This window comes from Lontra canadensis, unplaced genomic scaffold (genome assembly GCF_010015895.1).
Source record: "Lontra canadensis isolate GAN:19392208 unplaced genomic scaffold, GSC_riverotter_1.0 scaffold38, whole genome shotgun sequence".
NCBI classification, from domain to species: domain Eukaryota; kingdom Metazoa; phylum Chordata; class Mammalia; order Carnivora; family Mustelidae; genus Lontra; species Lontra canadensis.
The window spans coordinates 7,561,470-7,582,213 of NW_022631032.1; the positions used below are offsets into that span (position 1 = coordinate 7,561,470).

The 20,744-nt window shown below is 41.6% G+C and overlaps 1 protein-coding gene across 2 annotated transcripts; it reads right to left on the reverse strand.

Moving 5' to 3' along the window:
• Nucleotides 1-1,420: 1,420 nt before the first annotated feature.
• FBXO40 (F-box protein 40) lies at nt 1,421-19,551 on the reverse strand. 2 transcript variants are annotated; one of them, XM_032869568.1, is made up of 5 exons: nt 19,533-19,551; nt 19,052-19,160; nt 8,023-8,055; nt 5,260-7,173; nt 1,421-2,574 (listed from the first exon to the last, which is right to left on the reverse strand). In XM_032869568.1, the coding sequence occupies exons 3-5, from the start codon at nt 8,023-8,025 to the stop codon at nt 2,359-2,361; spliced, it is 2,133 nt and encodes a 710-aa protein (XP_032725459.1). In that variant the 5' UTR covers nt 8,026-8,055; nt 19,052-19,160; nt 19,533-19,551; the 3' UTR covers nt 1,421-2,358. The 2 variants fall into 2 exon arrangements, with proteins under 2 accessions (XP_032725459.1, XP_032725458.1); XM_032869567.1 differs by lacking the exon at nt 19,533-19,551 and adding an exon at nt 19,272-19,496.
• Nucleotides 19,552-20,744: the final 1,193 nt, after the last annotated feature.

A 20,744-nucleotide genomic window follows, 5' to 3' on the forward strand; every position in this document is an offset into this window, starting at 1 on the left:
GGCAGTCTCCTGGCTGTTCTGTGGAACCTGCCCTGCCTAGGTTGTAAAGGAAAATACTCTACTCTCTTCCTTTCTCTTTAATTCTCATCTGCCCAAGAGCAGCCCCTGATTTTCATCTCCCTTGGTCAATAGCTCCCCTTTCTCTCTTTGTCTAATAAAAGAAGAAAGCCAGAGTGGACGACAGGAGCTTTCTTTCTCCAGATAGGAAGGAGCTAGATTCAAAACACATGGAACTGATACCTGAAGAACTTTTCCTTTTTTCCACTTCAGTGTTCAGTTGTTTCCAGTTATTCATCTTCACTGAATAAAATCATAACTCACACTATAGTTGTATTTTTAGAAAATGGTGCCTTATATACAAATATGAAATATAAACCAAGCAAAATGGATTAAGAAACATAGAGTTACATTACCAACTAGTAAGTTGTGGTGCATGATAATGAAAAGATGAGCAGGTTTCTACTCTGAGGCTTGCTCAGACTTGCTTGTGACTCTTCTCACAAGTGTCCTCTACTTCATCTATACTAGCTCTGTACCATGTTCAGAGAGAGACCCAGTCAATAATAAGCATCCAGATTGACTAGACTCTTTCTTTTTGTTATCTAAATTCTTTGTTCTCTGCTTCCCCATAATATCTGTCCTCCTTTTCCCCTCTTTCTCACTTGCTTCAGGACTGCTGGGAAAATGGCACTGATTCAGGTGAGAGGGAAAGAAACCCAAGATAAATAGCGCAATATGCCCTGTTTCTGCTACATCTGGAGAGAGCTGAAAGGATATGTTTTTTGCACATGACTTAAGGACATAAAGGCACACCAATCAATCAGCTCCATCTAGTTCCCAACTTAAAGTCACATCTGTCTAAAACTTATCTAGTAAATAAAGAAGAGCTACATAAAATCACAACCACTGTAGATCATTATGTAAGGTTTTACTGTACCAAAAATCTTACCCTAAGTTACTGGCCCTGGTATGACATTGTTTAGGGTGATTCTCAACCCAGAGTGGTTTTACTCCCAGAGGATATTTGGCAATGTCTGGAAGCACTTTTGGTTTTTACAGCAGTGCATGTGCTACAAATATCTATTGGATAGAGGCCAAGGATGCTGCTAAATATCCTACAACACACAGGACAGTCCCTTACAACAAAGAATCATTCAGTTCAAAGTGTCAGTAGTTCTGAGAAACCCTGCTTTAGGGGATGGCAGATTCTATTATGTATTTTACTCTTGTTTTCATGAGTATTCACTGTTACCCAAGACCAATGTTATCACCCATTTCTGACAGACTAGAGTCATGAACAACAATAGGTAGGAGCAATTACAGGGATCTACTATGTTCAGGTGTGTTCCTTCCCATGGCCCCTGACCAGGTACTTGAGTGGTGTCTGGGACCGGGTGTCTGGTGCCACAGGAACTGCGCCTTGTCTGGACTTTGCCGAAGGAGAGGTCTCTCTGGGCATGCACTCTTGCCTGACACTGGAGTTGGTATTAGTGTCTTGCAGTCATCTCAGCTAGCTCAGGCTGGTGCCTATGCTATCCCAAATCCAAACCTAGAATATAATCTTAAGAAGAAAATAACCCTGACTCTTAGTTCATTTTTGACATGTTTAAAAGTAGGCTTGTGGCTTTTAGTGCTAATTTTCCCCATTAATACAATGTCTTCTTTGAACTCTTCCTCATTTTGCAAGGCTCTCCTATATATTGCCAAGATTCTCCACAGTGAACTCTGTGACCTCATTTCTGCCTCTCATTCTTTGGCCTGAGGTGCCCTTGATGCTGCTGTGCTCAGCCAAGGTCTCCATTTTATTGGGCTGGACTGTGCTTGGACTTCCTGGGCTTACAGGCAGTGGAGTGACAAAAAGAAGACCTGGACTTAACTGTCAAGAAAACCCCAGCTCCAGAACCGTCAAACTGTGTGCCTTTCACCCTGGGTGCCCTGGGATGCACCTCAGCTCCCACCCCTGCATAGCCTACCCTCTAAATTTGAAAGTGCTCATCAACTAAAATGTTCTCCACAAAAGCACAGGCCTGTGCTGGTTCTGGAATTTCACTGCTCTCTCATTTCCTAAGACTTGGGCTCATCTTTCAAATGGCCTCAAGTTACCTATTTTCTCCGCAGACTGATTTGTTTTAGGGGAAAGAAAGGGGTGGGGGGAGGAAATAAGTTATCAGTATGGCCCTTATAGCAAGTGTACAAGCCGTGGCTTCGGAAATTCTCAGACCTTGTGCACTTGCTCAGGTTTAGGGCAGTGCGTGCTTTAACACACCTAGGTAAGCACATATGCAGTTTACAGAAGGAAGTCCTCAAAATCATTCTGTCCTACTTTCAATGAATCCAAGAATGGTGGCATCTGAATCTTTAGCAGGTGTGTCTACCTCGTGCTCTGGCTCTAAAGGTGGTAACTAAGCTCTCTCGGGCCTGCTCCTGGAGCTGACACATGCTGGTCAAAAGAATTGGGTCCGTCTTATGCTCTACAACGTTGAAAGGACAGGCCTTCAGGTGTTCAGCCATAGAGGCAACTTCATTAAACTCCCAGCTCTTGATTTTGGAGAAGAGGCTGCTGAATTGCCAGATCTGTTAGGAAACATGGAAGTTCAAAAGTGAACACTGGGGCAATACCCTTAGGCTGGCTTTATTTAAAGAGTGTAATACCTTTCTGTTCTTCATGTTCTTAGCTTCCAGAGAGTGTTTAGCTGCTGCAGACATTTGCTAACTCTTTCGTCAATATCCAATTCCTAGATCACCCTTCCAATTGATTGTCTTCCCAGCCAGCCATATAATTGTGTGGGAATGCCTACAGCACTCTGCTGTAGACACACACCCACCCCCTCCCAACAGCGACAGCGATCTGCTCTACAAAGACACATGGTTCAAATCAAGACAATTTGCATCAATCGGACTCTACCCTAGGACTTTTATTTTTTTTTTAAGATTTTATTTATTTATTTGAGAGAGAGAGAGAGCATGAGAAGGGGAAGGGTCGGAGGAAGAAGCAGACTCCCTGGCTGAGCAGGCAGCCTAATGCGGGACTCGATCCCGGGATTCCAGGATCATGACTTGAGTCAAAGGCAGTCGCTTAACCAACTGAGCCACCCAGGCGCCCTACCCTAGGACTTTTGCTAGAGATATCAAGAAGCAGGTTCTCTTTTTCCCCTCTCTACTTCAGCTGGGGAACTTCAGTCTTAGGAGCTGCTGGCAGCCCCCAGGGACCACCAAGGGAGAGCTGTGTTTTAGAATGGAGCCATAAGAGAGGAAGTAGAGGTAAGAAATAGAAAGTAAATAGGTCATTTGGGGGCATTTTTGAGCTGCCAGATCAAACTTTACCTGAGCCACTGCCTTTGGAAGACAGTTCCCTTTATTACTGATGCTGTTTTAAGTTGGTTTTCTGTTGCTTAAAACTAAAAGTATCCTAACTAAGAAGAGTCACACTAGAACAGAAACCTCAGGAGAAATCCAAGTGTCTGGTACAAAAACCCCTTTTTGCCTTTCCACCTAGGATGTGGTGGCAAAGCCACTAGTCTTAAAATCTGGCTATCAGGGTAGACATACTTGATACCCTTTCAACTTGACACTTTACCCTCAGTTTATTATCATTGTTCCAATATAAGAAAAGTGTTTCCAGGGATCTTAGAACTATTTCTGTTTTCACTTTAAAAAAAGGTATTTTAATATAAGCATTCTTGAGCTCCAACTAAAATTCTCTTTTTTCCTTTCTAAAGGAAAATTAGTTTGTCTCAAATGATATTCAGGAGTGGTCAGCAATTACTGAATAGGGAACAAGCAGCCAAAAAAATAATGAAATTTCTAATATGTAAATTGTTTGCATCTGATTTTATAGAGGAAGATATTAGATAGTTCTAGACCATACAGTTCCTGAGGGTAGGATCTCAGTCTTATTCATGTTTATCCCTAACATGTGGATGGGTGGCAGTCAGTGTTTAACACAAGGATGGAGGCCTGGCTACATGAAGGAGAGTCTGACAATTATTTTTTGGAGAAGATTGCTCACGGAATAAATAATGGAAAACATATAAGATGTTTTAGACATAATCAGTGAAAATAGGTGTAAACAACTCTAATTCCAGTGCCATTTTACACACACCCACATTTTGGGAAGAAATTCTAAAGTATGATTATGGAATTATTGATCTAAATGGGTATCATCAATTTGTAGTTCATATTACCACATATTTACCATGGGAAAGGATGCCAAGGGCATCTCATAAGTAATGAATTAGGAGTTTCACTTTTGTATGATATAAGCTGATAGAAGTTATGATGCAGTTCAGTAAGATTAGGAAAAAGGAATAAGATTTTTCCAAAGAGAAAGACTCTTTGATTTATATAGCAGAGTTTTTTGAGAAAGTAAATAGATATTTGAACCAGGAGAGATTGGTGGACCAGATTATTTTAGAATTTCTAAATGTCTTTAACAAAGGCAAAAACAGTTTTGTTGTTTTTTAAATTAGTTGATATGGGACCGAGGAGAATTTGTTGGCATACTGTCTCAGACTCCAAGGCAGGAAACAGATGGCACACTTAAATTGGGTAAATTGAAGAAAATTTAAAAAAATAATGATATGCAAATGTCTGGGCAGGGTGTGGGTAAGCCACAAGATATAATGTAGTACCCAGGCTAGTAACAATCTAGAGTGTAACACCCTGGGCCTGAAAGGGAAGAAGAAAGGAGGTCATTGGAACCAAGAATGAGTAATTGTGTGGAGAGAGTCACTTGATATAGTCATCTTCAGTAGAGGGACATGGCCAGTGCTAGTGTCATGGAGGGGAGGAGGGGAGAATGCATGCAGGGAGAATAGATTTGTCAACTCACTCTTCTCCCTCCATTTCCGCTGACACACTCGCATTAGATTCGCCCAGCTGGAAGCTGGACGGCAAGGTTGTTGATTGAGGCAGTCTGTAGAAATCACTCCTGGGGGACTGATTGTAGTGGACAGGGTTGGAGAATGAATCACGTGAGCAAACAGAAGATACCCAGGACATATACACAGAGATAAACAGGTACTACTATCTGGATTGCTATTTATATGTCTATAGGTCTGACTTCTACATCAGAATGACCTTCTTGAGTTCAAGGATTATGTCTTCTTCCCAGGAACCTAGTGAAATGCCAGTACCTAGTACAGTGCTTGCCACATAGAAATGATATTTGACTCAAATATCATTTGAGACAAACTTATTTTCCTCTTACTAAATAGTTGTTTAATGAATGAATAAATAAATGAATGAGGGTTTACTTGCCTCTCTGTGGACTCTCCAGGAGGTGCCTCCATGAGAATACCTCTTCTTCTTCCACTGCAGGAGGACCATCCCTCTCTCTTGTAACAAAGTAGCACAGATATTTCTCATCAGCACAGACACCTGGGAAAGCTGGGACAGGCTGATGCTGTCCAAGAACCCAGCAATGTACTGCAAAACCTCCAGGGGCAGGCTGGTTAGACAATTCTGGCTTTTTCCTCCATGGCCTGAGAGATGGTTGTTTTTCTTTCTCTCACTCAGCTCTGAGGCAACCTCTGGCTTGATGGCAAAGGTCTTAAGCTCCTGACTATAGATCACTTTTGCCTTTTGCCCTGGGGGACGGAAATGGTTTTGAATAAAAGTACATCCCAAGTAGGCGAGAGGGCATCGATGCTGGAACCAGCCATTGAGACATGATTGAATGTCTGTGTGGACATTCTTGAAATGTAGGGGGAATTCATCCCTCCTGAAGAATTTGTTGCAAGTGAAAGTGAAGGCAGAGCTGCTCTTGTTGTGTCTCCTGGTCACACACTCACTGTGGAGTTCCACATGGAGTCCTCCTGGGTTGGCATTGGTTAGGAGGTCAGCCAGCACTGTCCCAGAGGAAAATTGTTCTGGCTCAAAATTGTATGTCTGTGTAGCAAAATCCATGAACAGCCCATCAATGCTCCTGGATTCAGAGATGACATGACCTTTAAGTTCTCTTTCTAAAGCACACAAGAGGGTGGTCTTAATGAGATCTGATTTGGGTAGGTCTTCCACCGTGATCCCTAAATCTGAAGTGTCTACTGCCTTGTGTTCACTTGGCTTACAACTCGACATGGCATCTCCAACACGAGCCCGCTTCCCACAGTAGCTCACAGGAACTTTGAAGGTGTAAACAGTCTTCACTTCCTGAGCCTCAAGGTTGCCATAAACAAAGTCTCTCTCCTTAGGTGTGCAAGCAGGCATCTGACCAAAGTGAATAAGCATCCTCCCATTGTGCACCAGGTACATATTATAGTCCTTTGCATCCACAGCTGTTTTCAGTCTTTCCAGAACACCATCCTGCCAAGGCGCAAGCCCTGTTGTTTCCAGGGCTGCATGAAAGTCCTGCTGCTTCTGTTTTTCCTGTGGTTCTTTCTCTTTGAGAGTCTCCTCTCCTACCATGTTATTGTCGCTAGAAAACTGTTCTTTCCCTGGGTTGTGCCCACGCTTACTCTCACAGCCTACTGATGAGGTTGTTAAAACAGAGGCTGCATGCTCTTTGCTGAATATATTTTCCCACTTGTCAAACTTGGCCAGGTCCATCCCTTCTTTGGTTTTGGCTAACACCTCTCGTTCTTCTTGACTCAGTTCTACCATCTCTCCATTAGTTGCTGATAAGGCTCCATGTGGTACCAAACTGGCTTCTGCTCCACCCACTGCTCCTCCCATTTCCTCCCAGCTGGCTTCACCATTCATAGTAGGTTCCTCTTCAGTGGGCTCTCTAGTTTCTGGGAAAAGTTCTACCATTTTCAAAGATCTAAAAAGGACCTTCTGGTCCTGGAGGGCAAGAGCTGTGTCCAAACACTCCTCACTGGGGGTCTCTTTCATGATGTTCTCATGAAGGGTTGTTTCAGAGTCCACATTTGGCCAGCGATTCCACTCCATGGAGCAGCAGACCACACTGGCGGGGCACACTTGTAAGTGCTTGGCCAGCTTATGGCGGGACATGGAAAGGGGACAGCCATATTCAGAGTTGAGGCATGGAACCTCCTCCAGAGGGCAGAGGAGCTCATGCTCTGCTTCTTTGCACATGTGGAAGGTGGCACCACAGGACAGGTGACAGTTTATCACCAGACAGGAGACATCAGGCTCCACAGGAATGTGGCAGTGACGGTTGAAGCATTTCTCACAATGCCTGTGCTGCCCAGGTAGAGGCCTGCGTGCTCTGCCCTAGAGAAACCAACAGCAAAGAGAAAGAGAAAATAAATGGGGAAGAGAGTCCTATGCATGACTGTGACTGTGTTTTAATTGACTTATTTCCTGTTTATACATCCTTATTATAGGAACCTTGGACAATCTAGAAAATCATAGAGAAGAAAGCAAAAAGCACTCATAATCCCACAACCCAAGAATAACAACTACCAACACTCTTCTTCATTTTCTAATAGTTTATTCTATGAATATAGTAGATGTGTTTAGAATAGAAAAAGAAAAACCTGAATATAATGGACTACACTGTTGATAATTGTTTTGAGTTATAGATTATGGGTGACTTATATGACCCAGTTAATACTATAAATACAGTTCTGCACCCTGCTTTGTAACTCTCTATTATAACATGAGATCACACTGTTTTATTGATTCTTAATGATAGTGTAACATTCCAGAGTGAGTGTGCTGTCATTCATTTAACCAGCTATCTATCCAGTGCTGGGAAGACTTGGGCCATGTCTGGTTTTGTTCACATCTGCATCCCCAGCACCTGGACCATCATAGGTACTCTGTTTGCTGAAGGAAGGAATTGTCAGTCACTTAGTGTATTGCTGGATATTTGGGTTTTTCATTTTTAAAGTTCTACTAAAAATCTTTGCTCACAAATCTTTCTCAGCTCCCTGGTTTCCCCCTACTCCATGTCAATTTCTTCTAGATTCTGCTCTATCATCTCTGGTTTGGCCCAAAGTCAATAAATATCATCAACCATAAGGGCAAATCTGCCAGGTGTTTGGGCTACAGGTCAGATGAAGCCAGCCAGATCTGGACCCTTGAAAGATGAAGATCCAATAATCACCTGGTACTTACCATAGCTTCCTAGTTTCTTCTTGCTTTGTAAATCTAGGGAAAAACATGAAAATATGAATGATTAGTAAGAAAAGTATTTTTGTTATATATATGAACAGGAGTCATAGAGACTTTGCATACTCTTATTTAAATCCTTTCACCACCTGGAGATAAAATGTCATTGCCCCACTTTATAGTCCAGGAAATGGAAGCTGGAGAAGATAAGTAACTTGTCCAAGGTGATAGAGCTGCTAAGCGATGGAATCCTGGGCCATGCTAGCCCACACTCTTCTCACTGACCCACACTGCCTTCTGATGGGCATCTTAACAGCCATGGGATATGTACCTTCTGTTTCTTGTAATTTACTCCATTGCTTAACAACACTTATCCTGACATTCCACCCATCCATACATTCTATCACTGCCACATGCTCTTCTGGCCCAGGTTAACCTTCTAGCTTTCTCTCCCACTAGAGCTTCATGCCTACAACCTGATATGCAGGTTGGTCTGGGGCAGTGTACAAGTATCTGTGATATATCTACCATCTGTCCTTCAACATGGTAAATTCAGGTGTGCCATGGCTAGAGCAGGGGTCAGACCTCAAGGACCCAGAAGCAGGCCGGGTGGGGATTCTAGCAAGCAGAAGAGAAGATGCCCTGCCTTCAGGAGAATCTAGCTCCTTGGCTCTGGTCAATTGGTCCCATGTGGGAATATGTTACCAGATCATCTGATTTTTCCAGAGAAACTGGAGATGCAGAGTTTTTTGAGTGGTAATATAGTATAGTGGTTAGGAGGCAGATTATACAAGATTTAACTCAGCACTAGGAGTCAGTAGTTGTAAAACTGAAAAAGTTCCTTAATGTCCTTGTTCATCATTTTCCTCATCTGTAAACAGATTACAATAATAATACCTATCTCATAGTGCTGTTGTGGGGAGTAAATGATTTATATACCTGAAACTCTTAGAATGGTACTTGTCTCATAGACATGACCTATGCATGTTTGCTATTATGACATAAGTATTTTATATTTAATTATATTGCAAAATTTTTGTTATATAATGTATCAACATAGAAATCCTTAGAATTTTCAAGTTGGCAACTAACTTAATTTTTCTAAAGAAAACCCTCTATTTGGGCCAAGGAAAAACATGTATGCAAGTTACATAGGATCTGTAGCTTGCCAGCATGTATCACCTGGTCTAGGAAATTTGTAGCATAATGTCAGCCTTGTGTCAGTCTGGGATGGAGAGGGGTGGGGTGGCTGGGTGAGCTGGTGTTAGCACCCAAAAGTCAGAAAATGCAGTATTTTGAAATTTTATCTTATTTTACTTTAGAATTTGTCAGTTCATTGTGGATGAATTTTCCTTCAACTTTCTAAAGAATTTTGAATGCATAAGAAAGGTGAAAGAATGTATATAATGAATACCCACGTATTCTACCTAGATCCAAAAGTTAACATTTTACCACTTTTGCTTTCAATCTCTCCCTCTCTCTCTACACACACACACACACACACACACACACACGTGCACGCACACAGTTTTTGTCAAACCACTTAAAAATAAGTTGCTGTTATAATGACACCTCATCCCTAAGTACTTCAGCATATATTTCCTAAGATTAAAGACATTTTCCTTTGTAACTTCAATAACATTATCTCACCTAAGAACACTAAAAGATATTTCCTAATATTGTGTAATATGCTACCTGTGTTCAAATTTATCCAATTGTCCCCAAAATGCCAAAAAAGTCTTTTATATTTAAAAAAAAATTAACTTTTTTTTTTAAAAAGATTTTATTTATTTGCCAGAGAGAGAGAGAGAGAGAGTACACACAATCAGACAGAGGCAGCAAGAGAAGCAGGCACCCTGCCTAGCAAGGAGCCCGATGCGGGACTCGATCCCAGGACTCCGGGATCATGACCTGAGCCGAAGGCAGCGGCTTAACCAACTGAGCCACCCAGGCATCCCCCCAAAATTTTAACTTTTGAGCCAGAATACATTTAATGTCAATTTATTGCATTTGGTTGGTAAGTCTTCTTAAACTCTTTCAATTTGGAAAAGTCCCCTCAACTTTTTTTTTCCAGAAGAGACAGCCTTATGTCTCAAGGAAATTATATTCTGATTTGTTCCTGTATTCATTTGTTCATCCATTCCTTCAACAAATATTTGCTGACTATCTGCAGTGTGCTAGTAAGGGAGAATAAGCATCACCTGAACTTCTTGTTTAAGTAGTTCTTAAACACCTGTGCTCAGTAGACTCAGCACTATAAATCTGCACTATAAAAATGGCAGCCACTATGGCTATTTAAATTTAATAAAAATGGAATAAAATTAATAATTCAGTTTCCTGGTCATACTAGCTACCTTTCAAGTTTCAGGTGTCACATATGGTTAGTAGCTACTCTATTGGACAACACGGCATAGAGCATGTCCATCTGCATAGAAAGTTCTATCTGACAGCACTGCTATGCTGACTGCATCTCTGGGTTAAGTGAGGGATGTTTGTGGAATTCACGTCCTTAACACATTACCCATCTGATTCTTACGCACTGGAACTACAGAGTGTGAAAGAGGGATTGTGGCAGATAGTTCTATATCCCTAAGAGCTTGAATCAGGAGGCAGGTGAGAAGTTGCAAGTGAGAACAAGCAGATTCAGGGCCCTGGGAAAAGATAAATGAAGGTGTTAAAGCCAGAGAGGGAATTGAGCAGAGGGGAGGGCTGTGAGGGCAGGACTGAGAAGGAGCAGAATAAGATAGGGAAAGATGACATCTTTTGGACGCAATAGTCTAGCTCCTGGACCTTCTAACATAAAACTGAACATTCAGTTAGGCTCCTGCTATATCCCAGATTGATCACACCTGGGGGGAAAAGTCCACTGAGGACTTGCTGTGAAAATTTGTAAATATGAGGCTAACACATCTGGAATTATTTGGTGCTCAATAAGGGACCATTTAACACTGTGGAGTGATGCCATGGAAGGACAGAGCAAGAAACTGCTTCGTGGAGAGTGCAATGAAGCTGTGGGGTTGGACTGATGGTAGTGGAGCTATACAAGATGAGGCCGAGGGCAGGCATCCCAAGGGAATCACAGCATTTTTGTTTCCAGCTGGAGATGGCAAAAAAAGAGGAGTCAGATTTGATGCCAAGATTTTGAATCATTTAGTTCTGAGAAAAATAGAAGTCTGAAGAAGGAATTGGTTTTTTAGGGGGGAGATGAGCCCCATAAGTTTAATACAAGTTTGCTTAAGGTGATGATAGATCATGGGGATGGGAAGAGGAGGGTAGAATGGAAAGACGCAGATTTGAGAATTAGTCACTTAAAAGTGAGAGAGAAAGCCATAACTGGGGAAAGAAGAACATGGAATAGGCATCTGAGCCATGAAGTACATAGCTGAGTATGACCACTATGACAGTAGGGAGAAGTAAAGCCAGAGAAGGAGAGACCAGAGAGAGAAGAGTCAGGACCTTGTGGCCTGATGTAAGGGAAAGGGTGAGCAATAACCTTGAATCCTGCCTCAAGATTAAGAACAATGCTAACAATGCCATTGCTCATGGCGGTTCCCCAAAGAGCTCTTGTCAGAACAAATGTGGCATTTAGTTGTGCAATGGGACACTTGCCATTCAAAATGTGGTATTTGCTTAGAGAGGAGAGGAAAGCCATTAAACACATGTTCCAATATTAGCAGGGCCTGTGCCCTGGCTGGGAGAATGTGCTCAGCTGCTTTCTATGCATAAAAGACACTCATGAATAAAGATGGATTCTGGATGATTCAGACTCCCCTACTGGCTTTGTTTTGTTTTTAAGATTTTATTTATTTATTTCACAGAGAGAGAGAGGGAGAGAGAGAGAGAGAGATCACAAACAGGCAGGCAGAAAGAGAGGGGGAAGCAGGCTCCCTGAGATCATGACCTGAGCCAAAGACAGAGGCGTAACCCACTGGGCCACCCAGGCATCCCCCCTCCCCCGCCACTGGGTTTTAAGTGGGAAAGAAGAGGTAGGTTGCAAATACAATACGGCTACATGAAAGAAGCTACCAGCAGCAGGCCAGCCTGGTTCTGTCACAAAGTTGAGATAGTTTCTGGGAAGGGAAAAGCAGGTCTAGCTAGTTCTGTGTGCTCTGTATGTGTGGAGAGAACTCTGTCCCAGCTGCAGGGATATGTCTGCCTGGAGGGACAGTGGTGAAGAACTCCAAGACCAATCAGTTCTTATCCTTCAGCATTACAAGAAAGGTTCTTGTGAACAGTGCTATTGAAGTTGGAAACATTTGTGGTGGAGCCCTGTTGCTCCCCACGTCTTCGAAGTTATTTGAAAATATTCCTTTAAGAGAAAAGAAAAACAATGCACATAGGCAACAAAGATGCTGTTTTTTTTTTTTCCTAGAGTGCAAATTTTGCATTTCTCTCTTTTTAAAATTTTTTATTTCTTTTCAGTGTAACAGTATTCATTGTTTTTGCACCACACCCAGTGCTCCATGCAATCCGTGCCCTCTCTAATACCCACCACCTGGTAAAGATGCTGTTTTTTTGTTTGTTGTGTTTTGTTTTGTTTTTAATGATGCTATTTAAAGATCTTCTGCCAGGCTCTGGAGCTACACCAAATAAGTGACTTTGAGAGAGGACATGTGCTGGGCAGAAAGACACAGTAAGTGGAGACCACTCTTTGGAGGCATAAAGACTCATATCTGAACCTTCTGTTGTATATCTACAGGAATTTGTTCCCACTGAGATAAAGGACAATCCAAATTCTTTATTGTCTAATTATTGCTGAGTAAGCAGTATGGCCATCGTTCTGGTTTGCCTGGGACTCTCTTAGTTTTAGTTCTGAAAGTTCCAGATCCCAGGAAACCTCTTAGTCCCACACAAACATAGATATTTGGTTGATCATATTAGGTTGTAGCCAGTTGGCCTTGCTCCAAGATGATCAAATTACAGTTATCTTGTGATACAGGATGCCTTGTTCTCCTAATCTCCACTTCAGTGTAAGGACTGGATCCTTATCCTCTACAGTGTTTGTCTGACTGTCCTAGATTGAGTGATTTTTATACATTTTAGATGTCAGGGAGAAAAAGTAATAAGATTTTAGTTCCTACCATGTTCTTTACATAACATCTCATTTATTCTTATGATGGCCATGAGACATGGGTATTACCCTTTTCATTTACAGTGGAACACAAAGATGCCTAAGTTTATCTGGTTTCAGACCCTGTACTCTTTGGTATATCATGCTGCGTCCCTCAGAGACGCACAGAGACATGTGGTCTATCCCTGTGATTTGGGAAGAAAGCAAGCCCACGACTAGAGCCTATCAGAGGAGAGCCTCTCTTCCTCCAGCTGGGCACAGAAAGGTATATACATCTATAATATTTCCAGATTGTAGAGGAGCTGGATATTCTTCATTCATAGGAAATTCATAGAAAGCACCTTCATCCCCATGATGATTTTTTTTTTGTCCTCCTCTGGGCCACATCCCATATTGTGCCCCATCTGGGTAGAGGAAATATGAAAAGTATCCAGGTCCCATGGCTTTGTGTTGGAGGTAGTACCCATATGAAAGTAAAGTTTTTAGGATTAAAATCTATAATATAATACATATTCTGAAATTTAAACTGGAAAATCTATTAAATTAAAGCATGTACATTATAGAAATTCTTCACTGTGGAAAAGTTGACAAAATTCTATGCCTGAAACAATGTATTTTTATCCAGGTGCTATTTCCTCCTTTAGTTTCTTTGCTCCTATGTTCACCTTTAAATTCTTACTTCCTGTCTGAAAAGGCAATACATCCCCTCCTCTTAAAAATCAACTTCAACCAAGTCTATGGTCAAAACACTGTAAAACACTCTCCCCAAAATTTGTCTTAAAGTTACCCTGGATGGAGGAGATAGCAGTCAAAATAATATAATTTAGACTTAAGCATTTTAAAAAAAATCTACATAGACCTAGATTTTACTGGTTGCACTGGATGTAGTTTAAGGGGAATAGGAATAGATGGAAGGACCAGGTACATGAGTTTAAAGGATGGATATTTCTTTACAGAAATAGAGGATCATTAAGAACCTGGCAAAGGAGGAACATTTGATGCAGGTTGTGGTGCTGTGTTGATCACTCAGAAAGGAGTAAGTTAATATGAAAAGGAGAGTCAGCTAGAACAATGGCCTTTAAAGTGTGGTAATCTGACCCACAATGTCAGTATTACCCAGGAACTGGTTAGAAATATAAATTATTGGGCCCTACCAAATCAGAGCTATTGAATCAGAACAACTACATCCATCTGATGCTGTTGTAAACTCAAGTTTAAGAACCACTGAGCTAGAAGCTGGTCATTTTTGTGCTCCCAGTCACAAAAGATCTTGCACAGGGCCCTACATAAGAATAAGTTAGGTAGGAAGGCCTTGGGGAAAGTCCCAAAAGGGCATTAGGCACTTCTGTCCATTTCTTTCCATCTATACCACCACTGCCTGGGTCCAAGCACCATCATTCCTTATCCACTCTGGTGAAAAGACTATAATTAGTCTCACCCCTCCCATCTAGTGCTCCGTAATCTATATTCACCAGCAGAAGAAGTGATTTTTTTTTTTTTAATTTTAGTTAACATACAGTGCAATATTGGTTTCAGGAGTAGAGTTCAGTGATTCATCATTTATATACAATACCCAGTGCTCATCAAAACAAGTGCCCTCTTTAACACCCATCACCCATCTCTCTAGCCCATCCCCTATCCACTTCCCACCATCAACCCTCGGTTTATTCTCTATCGTTAAGAGTCTCTTATGGCTTTTTTTCTTCTTTCCTTTTTTTTTTTCCTTTAGATCTCAACTGTCCATCAACTTATAATTGGGTAAAGAAGATGTGGTAAATATATATATACACAATGGAATATTACTCAGTCATCAAAAAATGAAATCCTGCCATTTGAACAATGTGGATGGAGCTAGATTGTATTACGTTAAGCAAAATAAGTCAGAGAAAGACAAATGCCCTATGATTCCAGTCATATGTGGAGTTTGAGAAAGGTTTCAACAATTTTAACACTAGGTCACTATTTCCTATATCTCCAGTGGATTCCCGTCACAAGGAATAAACTCTGACTCCTTATCTTGGTCCACAAGGCCCTGCATGAGTGTCCCCTCTGATGCGGTCCACCACTGGCCTCCTCTACCTCACCTTACCCTTGAGCACTTTGCTCCAGCATTGTCACTTATTCCTGTGTAGGGCCTTTGTGCTTGTTCTTTCTACCAAAATTCACCCCTTCCTCTTTGTGTTATGGGCTCCTTCTTGCTCTTCAGATTTCAGCTGATATGTTACCTCCACAAGAGACCTTATCTGACACTCCCAATATAAAGTAAACTAACGAACACTCTCATGTGTTAGCTATGTAATTTTTGACAAGTTAATCTCCCTAAAGCTAATTTATTCATCCATAAAGCGCAGTTCATAATAACCCATAGGATTATGACAAATGAGATAAAGTAGGGAAAGGGTCACTCAGTTGTTCATCCTTCCCCTAAGAGGAAGGTCATTCTCATGGTCACCTCCATGTCCAGGTCTTTTTGTCTTCCCATTGCATCACTCAATGTAGGTCTTGGCTGGCCTTTCCATGTCCAGTTCTCCCTTACTCCAATGTATCTTATATTCCACTGCCAGGTTAATAATCTTCAAACCCCATTTAATAAAAGTCTTACTCCTTTAAGAGTGTGAGTCCCTCTGAACTCGCCCCACTTGGGCACCTTGTTTTCACCACATTCATTCCTTCAGCTCCTAGGAACTCAAATAGTACTGCATCCAGGCTGGAGGATCCTTCAGATGCCACAGAGGCAGATTGAGGCATCTTTGTTTCCTAGGTGCAGGTTTGTCATTTTTATTGTTTCCCTACATACATTATTCTGTTCATTAAGGAAAAAAAAGGAGGTATCAGTTGAAATTGGCTTCTTTCTTGTGATGGGCTGCAGAATCAGTTCCTCCAAAGGAGGTTGCTCGGATGGTGTGCTCAGGGATGAAGGCCATAAATGAAGCAGAAATTACCTGGCCAGGAGAGTGTGTTCAGGCAGGAAAAGAGCTCCGACTGGAATATCAAGGGAGAACAAAAATGCTCCCCAAAGAATGTACAAAATAGTTTCTGAGAGACTGAGAGAGTGAGTACATCTAAGGTGCTCCTAGCACTGAATGTTTATTCAATAGCATTGAAATGAATGAAATTGAATAGAACCCTAAAGAAAGCAGCATTTTGAGAGAGCTGTGAGACCAATTTGAAACAAATTTAGGAGGAAAGTGTAATGATGTCAAATGTATGCTAATTTGGGGCTTTTTTTTTTTTTTCTTTTTAGAGAGAGAGAAAGCACATGCATTTGAGTGTGGTTGGGTGGGTAGAGGGAGAAGGAGAAAGAGAATCCCAAGTAGGCTCCATGCTCAGTATGAGCTGGACCTCGACGTGGGGCTCAATCTCATGACCCTGATATGACCTGAGTAGAAATCAGGACTCCAAAGCTTAACCTACTGAACCACCTAGGCACCCCCCTGGGGCTTTTTTTTTTTTTTTTTTTTAAGGAAGAAAGAGAAATGTTTTCAATGTTATAAGGTGAATGGAGCATTAACTGAATGGAAAAAACTTCTTCAGGTTCAAGTTATAATAGACGCTCAGCTGCCAGAATTGTTTTCAGGAGGTTATAGCACTTGTTCGAAACCCTTACAGTCATAAATCAGAAGTCTGGGTCAGGTGCATAACCACAGATCCTCTGCTCTGGAGCTCCTGAATCTTCAACGTATATAGGAATCACCTGGGCAATCTTTTTTAAAATGCAGATTCTAATCTGGCAGAATGGAGGTGTGGTCTGAGAGTCTTCCCATCCATAACACGCTCCAGGCAAAGTTGATGGTCAAAGGACCTCCCTTTGAAAGGAAAGTGTCTAGTTTAACCTCTTCATTTACTGCAAGAGAAACTGAGGCCCAGAGACGTAAAGTGTCTTGCCTTTGCTTCTCACCTTGATGTAATAGTGAGAATTCTTTGGAAACTACATGCCACACAGAGCTACCTGTGTAGGGGTGGTGGCCAAGGGCATGGGGGCAGCTTAGATGGTACCAAGGGCAAAATAGGGGAGAGCCTGGAAGAATGAGGAAGAGGTGGAGCCTGAGTGTCACTGGCCAACAAGGTCATGAGAAGGCATATAACAAATATATTTAAATCACTGACACAAGCAAAAGAGAATGGGATTAACAGATAATAGCTTTAACATTCTTTACTATAATTTTTAAAATTAGTAGGCAAACAGGGTTGATGTCAGGGAGATATTTTTAGGCAAGGGACCCTTTCAGCAACCTTCACATGATGTCAGCAACTATTTTGCCTCCTCATGTGGTTGGCCCTGGTGATAATTATTTATTCCTGAGCTTTAACTTCAGTGGAAGTGACAAGGTCAAAAGTTAAAGATCAGAGATATTCTTTAGCTCTTAATCTGTTGCCCAGCCAATTAATTAGTTACTTTAATTATATATTGTTAAATTGTTTCCCTGCTATGATGATATTTAGTTCTAAGGAAAGAAAATGTATAAAGTGAAATACTAAAACAATCCCTTTGCTCGAGATTTTAACACAAGCAGTTGGCTGATGATAATTTCCACATCTGGGTCCATAATCTTGGGCTTCTAGGCAATGATTCCAGCATTTTCATTATATCCTAGTTAATTCTCATATACGGTGTTTCTGTTATTAGTATCGGTATTTTAAATTAATATTTTGTATTGGCCAAGAAAGTGCTAATTAGCCAGATTATCTAAGGGTAGCTGTGAGTCAGCCTGTCTGCTTGGCTATCCTAAATCAACATGCCCCACTCTCACTAGGACAGCATCCCAGCATATACCTTGAAGACCTTGGTGCCATGGAAACCCTGACAAAATTAAATGAAGTTAGGCAATTATACCCAATGCACTGTGCCTAGCAAACCAGCATAATTATAACCTAGATATCCACAGCACAGTTATGGGATATGTCTGGAGGTTACAGAGGCAGAAAGGAAGGAATCCAGGAGTTAGGGTATCTGGGTAGGTCTCCTTTTACTTGGCATTGGTGGCGTTAGCCTGTAGACGGCAAAGTTCAGAGTGTACAGAATCCCTTTTGCTGCATAGGCCACTTCCTAGGATGTCCTTAGCTGAACTATAAACATTAAAGCGAGGCCGAGAGGAAAACAAGAAGATAAACACTGCTCACTTATCCCTGACAATTTATTTGTGCATGCAACACTATGCAGTTATTTAAAAAACTAGAAATAACCTACATTTTAAAGCTTTCAGTACCTCAAGTATCATTAATCATTTTCCTTTTTTCCCTCTGGATGTACAAGCTTCAAGCCTGTAATAACTTTTGGTTTGCATGCAAAAGCCTGTGTAAGTTTTTCAATTTGTAAAATATTTGCACTTCTATTCTCTGGGTGCATTTTGGAGTCCAGAGATTTGGGAAGGAGAGAACCACATTTAGGGAATACTGTTAGAGAAAAGCAGATCTTACACTCTACAGACTAAGTGTAAACAGTGCATGCAGTGAATATAACTGTGCCCCGTTAACCAGAAGGGTGACACAGGGGTTGGAATTTAAGGTACATAAAATGGTGTGCACGCAAGAATGACTTGCAGTTAACACAGTCAATGTATATCCATGAAAAGATCACAGCATTTGGAGTTTAAAAAATAGAAATCCTGGGTTCTAGCCCTTCCACCTACCTCCTCACCACCTCCTCCGCCCTCCCCAAGCCCCCGTCTCTACTGTCTAACTTTAGAGATCTCACATAGCCCCGTTCTGTTGGTTGTAAAAGAAAGAATGTAAGCTGCCTGAAAGGTAATTTCTTCCCGCTCCAACATTTTAGATTTAAAACAAGAGTTTCCATATGGCTGGGTCTTATTCTCAGAGCCAACTGCTTTCTCCACCACAGGTAACTAATTTGCTTAACCATCTTCTTGCTCAGAGCAAAAAGGTGATGCACAGCCCAGCCTCTATCTCCATGTTCACCACTCCAAACGCCCCCTTGGATCACCTGCTCCCCTTTGAAACGCTTACCTTGATTGCATGGGCTGAGTCAGCATCTGCTGCACCTGTGTCCCTTGGCTGTGTGGCTGGGATCGCAAGAAGTGGCTGGTGTGCATCTGCTGCAGCAGACGACAGAGTTCTGTTGAGGAAGGAGGGGAAGCAGAGAAAACTTCAGCAGAAATAGTTCAAGTGTTTCGAAGTTAAAAATAAAACTATATCACAAGGGGCAATGTGACCAGGCTCAGCTTACGATTTTTTTCTTTCCCCCGTATTTATCAACACTTGGTCTCCACTGGGGCAGCGTTTAGCAGGAGGAAGACGGAAGGGAAGTGAGCTTTTATATCAATAGGCTTTCTCTCCCTTGAGGAAGGGGGAAAATCCATTTAAGAAGGATCATTTTCAAGGCCAGAGTGGCCTCTCAGACTCGTGTGCATGCAGTCAGCAGATCCAGCTGTGCTCACTGTGGCTGGTGGAGCATTCAGGCCGCTCTAATTATAACTGTGCTTTTCACCTAAACCCATCACTGGCTGAAGTAGCAACTTGTGCAAGCGACATGTGGTCCTGTTTCTGTTTCTCCTATTTCTTGTCATGACAAGTAAGTGGCTGTCCTCTCCTGGCCCTCTTCTTTCCCCTCGTGTCTGGGAAAGAGGAAGGGTTTGTAAATCAGAAATCAGGCACAACGTAAGTCCGGTGTAAGAGAGTAAGAGGTAGTGGGAGCCTTAGCTTTTACTTAGTCCAACTTCCTTTTTTTCTTTTTTCTTTTTTTAAATAGATGAAGAGCCAGAGTTTTAGAGAAATAAATTGTCCATCCAAGGTCACACAGCTAGCTAGGGGAGGAGAGAGAGGAAAGACTCAGCTATTTATCTTTTCTTTCTTTCTTTCCTTCTTAAGATTTATTTATTTCGGAGACAGGGAGAGAGAGAAAAAGAGACAGGGAGAGAGCGTGGAGGGCAGGCAGAGGGAGAGAAAGAATCCCAAGCAGACTCCCTGCTGAGCACAGAGCCAGTGCCAGTACCAGGTCTCAGAACCCTGACATTGCAACGTGCGTGGAAACCAACAGTCTCATGCTTAACCGACTGCACCACTCAAGCACCTGACTCGGTTCTTGTAGCTCTGAGTCTGGTGCTCTTCTTTACCTCCTCTACAAAGAAACTCTTTCAGCTCTCTTTTGAGGAAAGAAAATACATACTCTTGGCTTTGCTAATCTATGTATGTGACCAAGTTACTTAACTACTCTCTACCTCAGTTTTCTCAGTTGTGAAAAGGGAATGATAATACTCTCTGTGACTATGTGTTGATAAGCTAGCACATTAATGCTTTAATACATGGAAAGCACATGAATGGTGCCCAGCACATACCAAGTGTTCACCAATGTTGTTATTTGAATATATGCACCTGTGTCCTGAAAACAGGTACTGAATTCTAGGGCAGTTAACAAACACTGAATTCCCTTTTCCCCGGATTCTTCCATGTATATATGTCTATGTAGGTAAGCTTATTTGAGGTGAGCAACTAGCAATGGAAAATTATAAAAATTTTACATGTTGATCTTGTGTCCTGAAACTTTTCTGGGCTTCTTTATTAGTTCTAATAGTTTTTTTATGGATTCCTTAGGATTTTCTATATATAAAATTATGCCATCTGTGAACAGAGATATTTCTTGTGTGACTTACTTAGCATAAAGTTGGAAAAAGCACCTGGAAAAATGTGTTAATATGTTAAA

What these genes read in the sequence shown, in the direction of transcription:
- FBXO40 (XM_032869568.1), bottom strand. An exon ending in CCTGGAGAGTCCACAGAGAG is followed by an intron (nt 2,575 to 5,259) that starts GCAAGTAAACCC and finishes GTTTCCTAACAG; the next exon opens with ATCTGGCAATTCAGCAGCCT.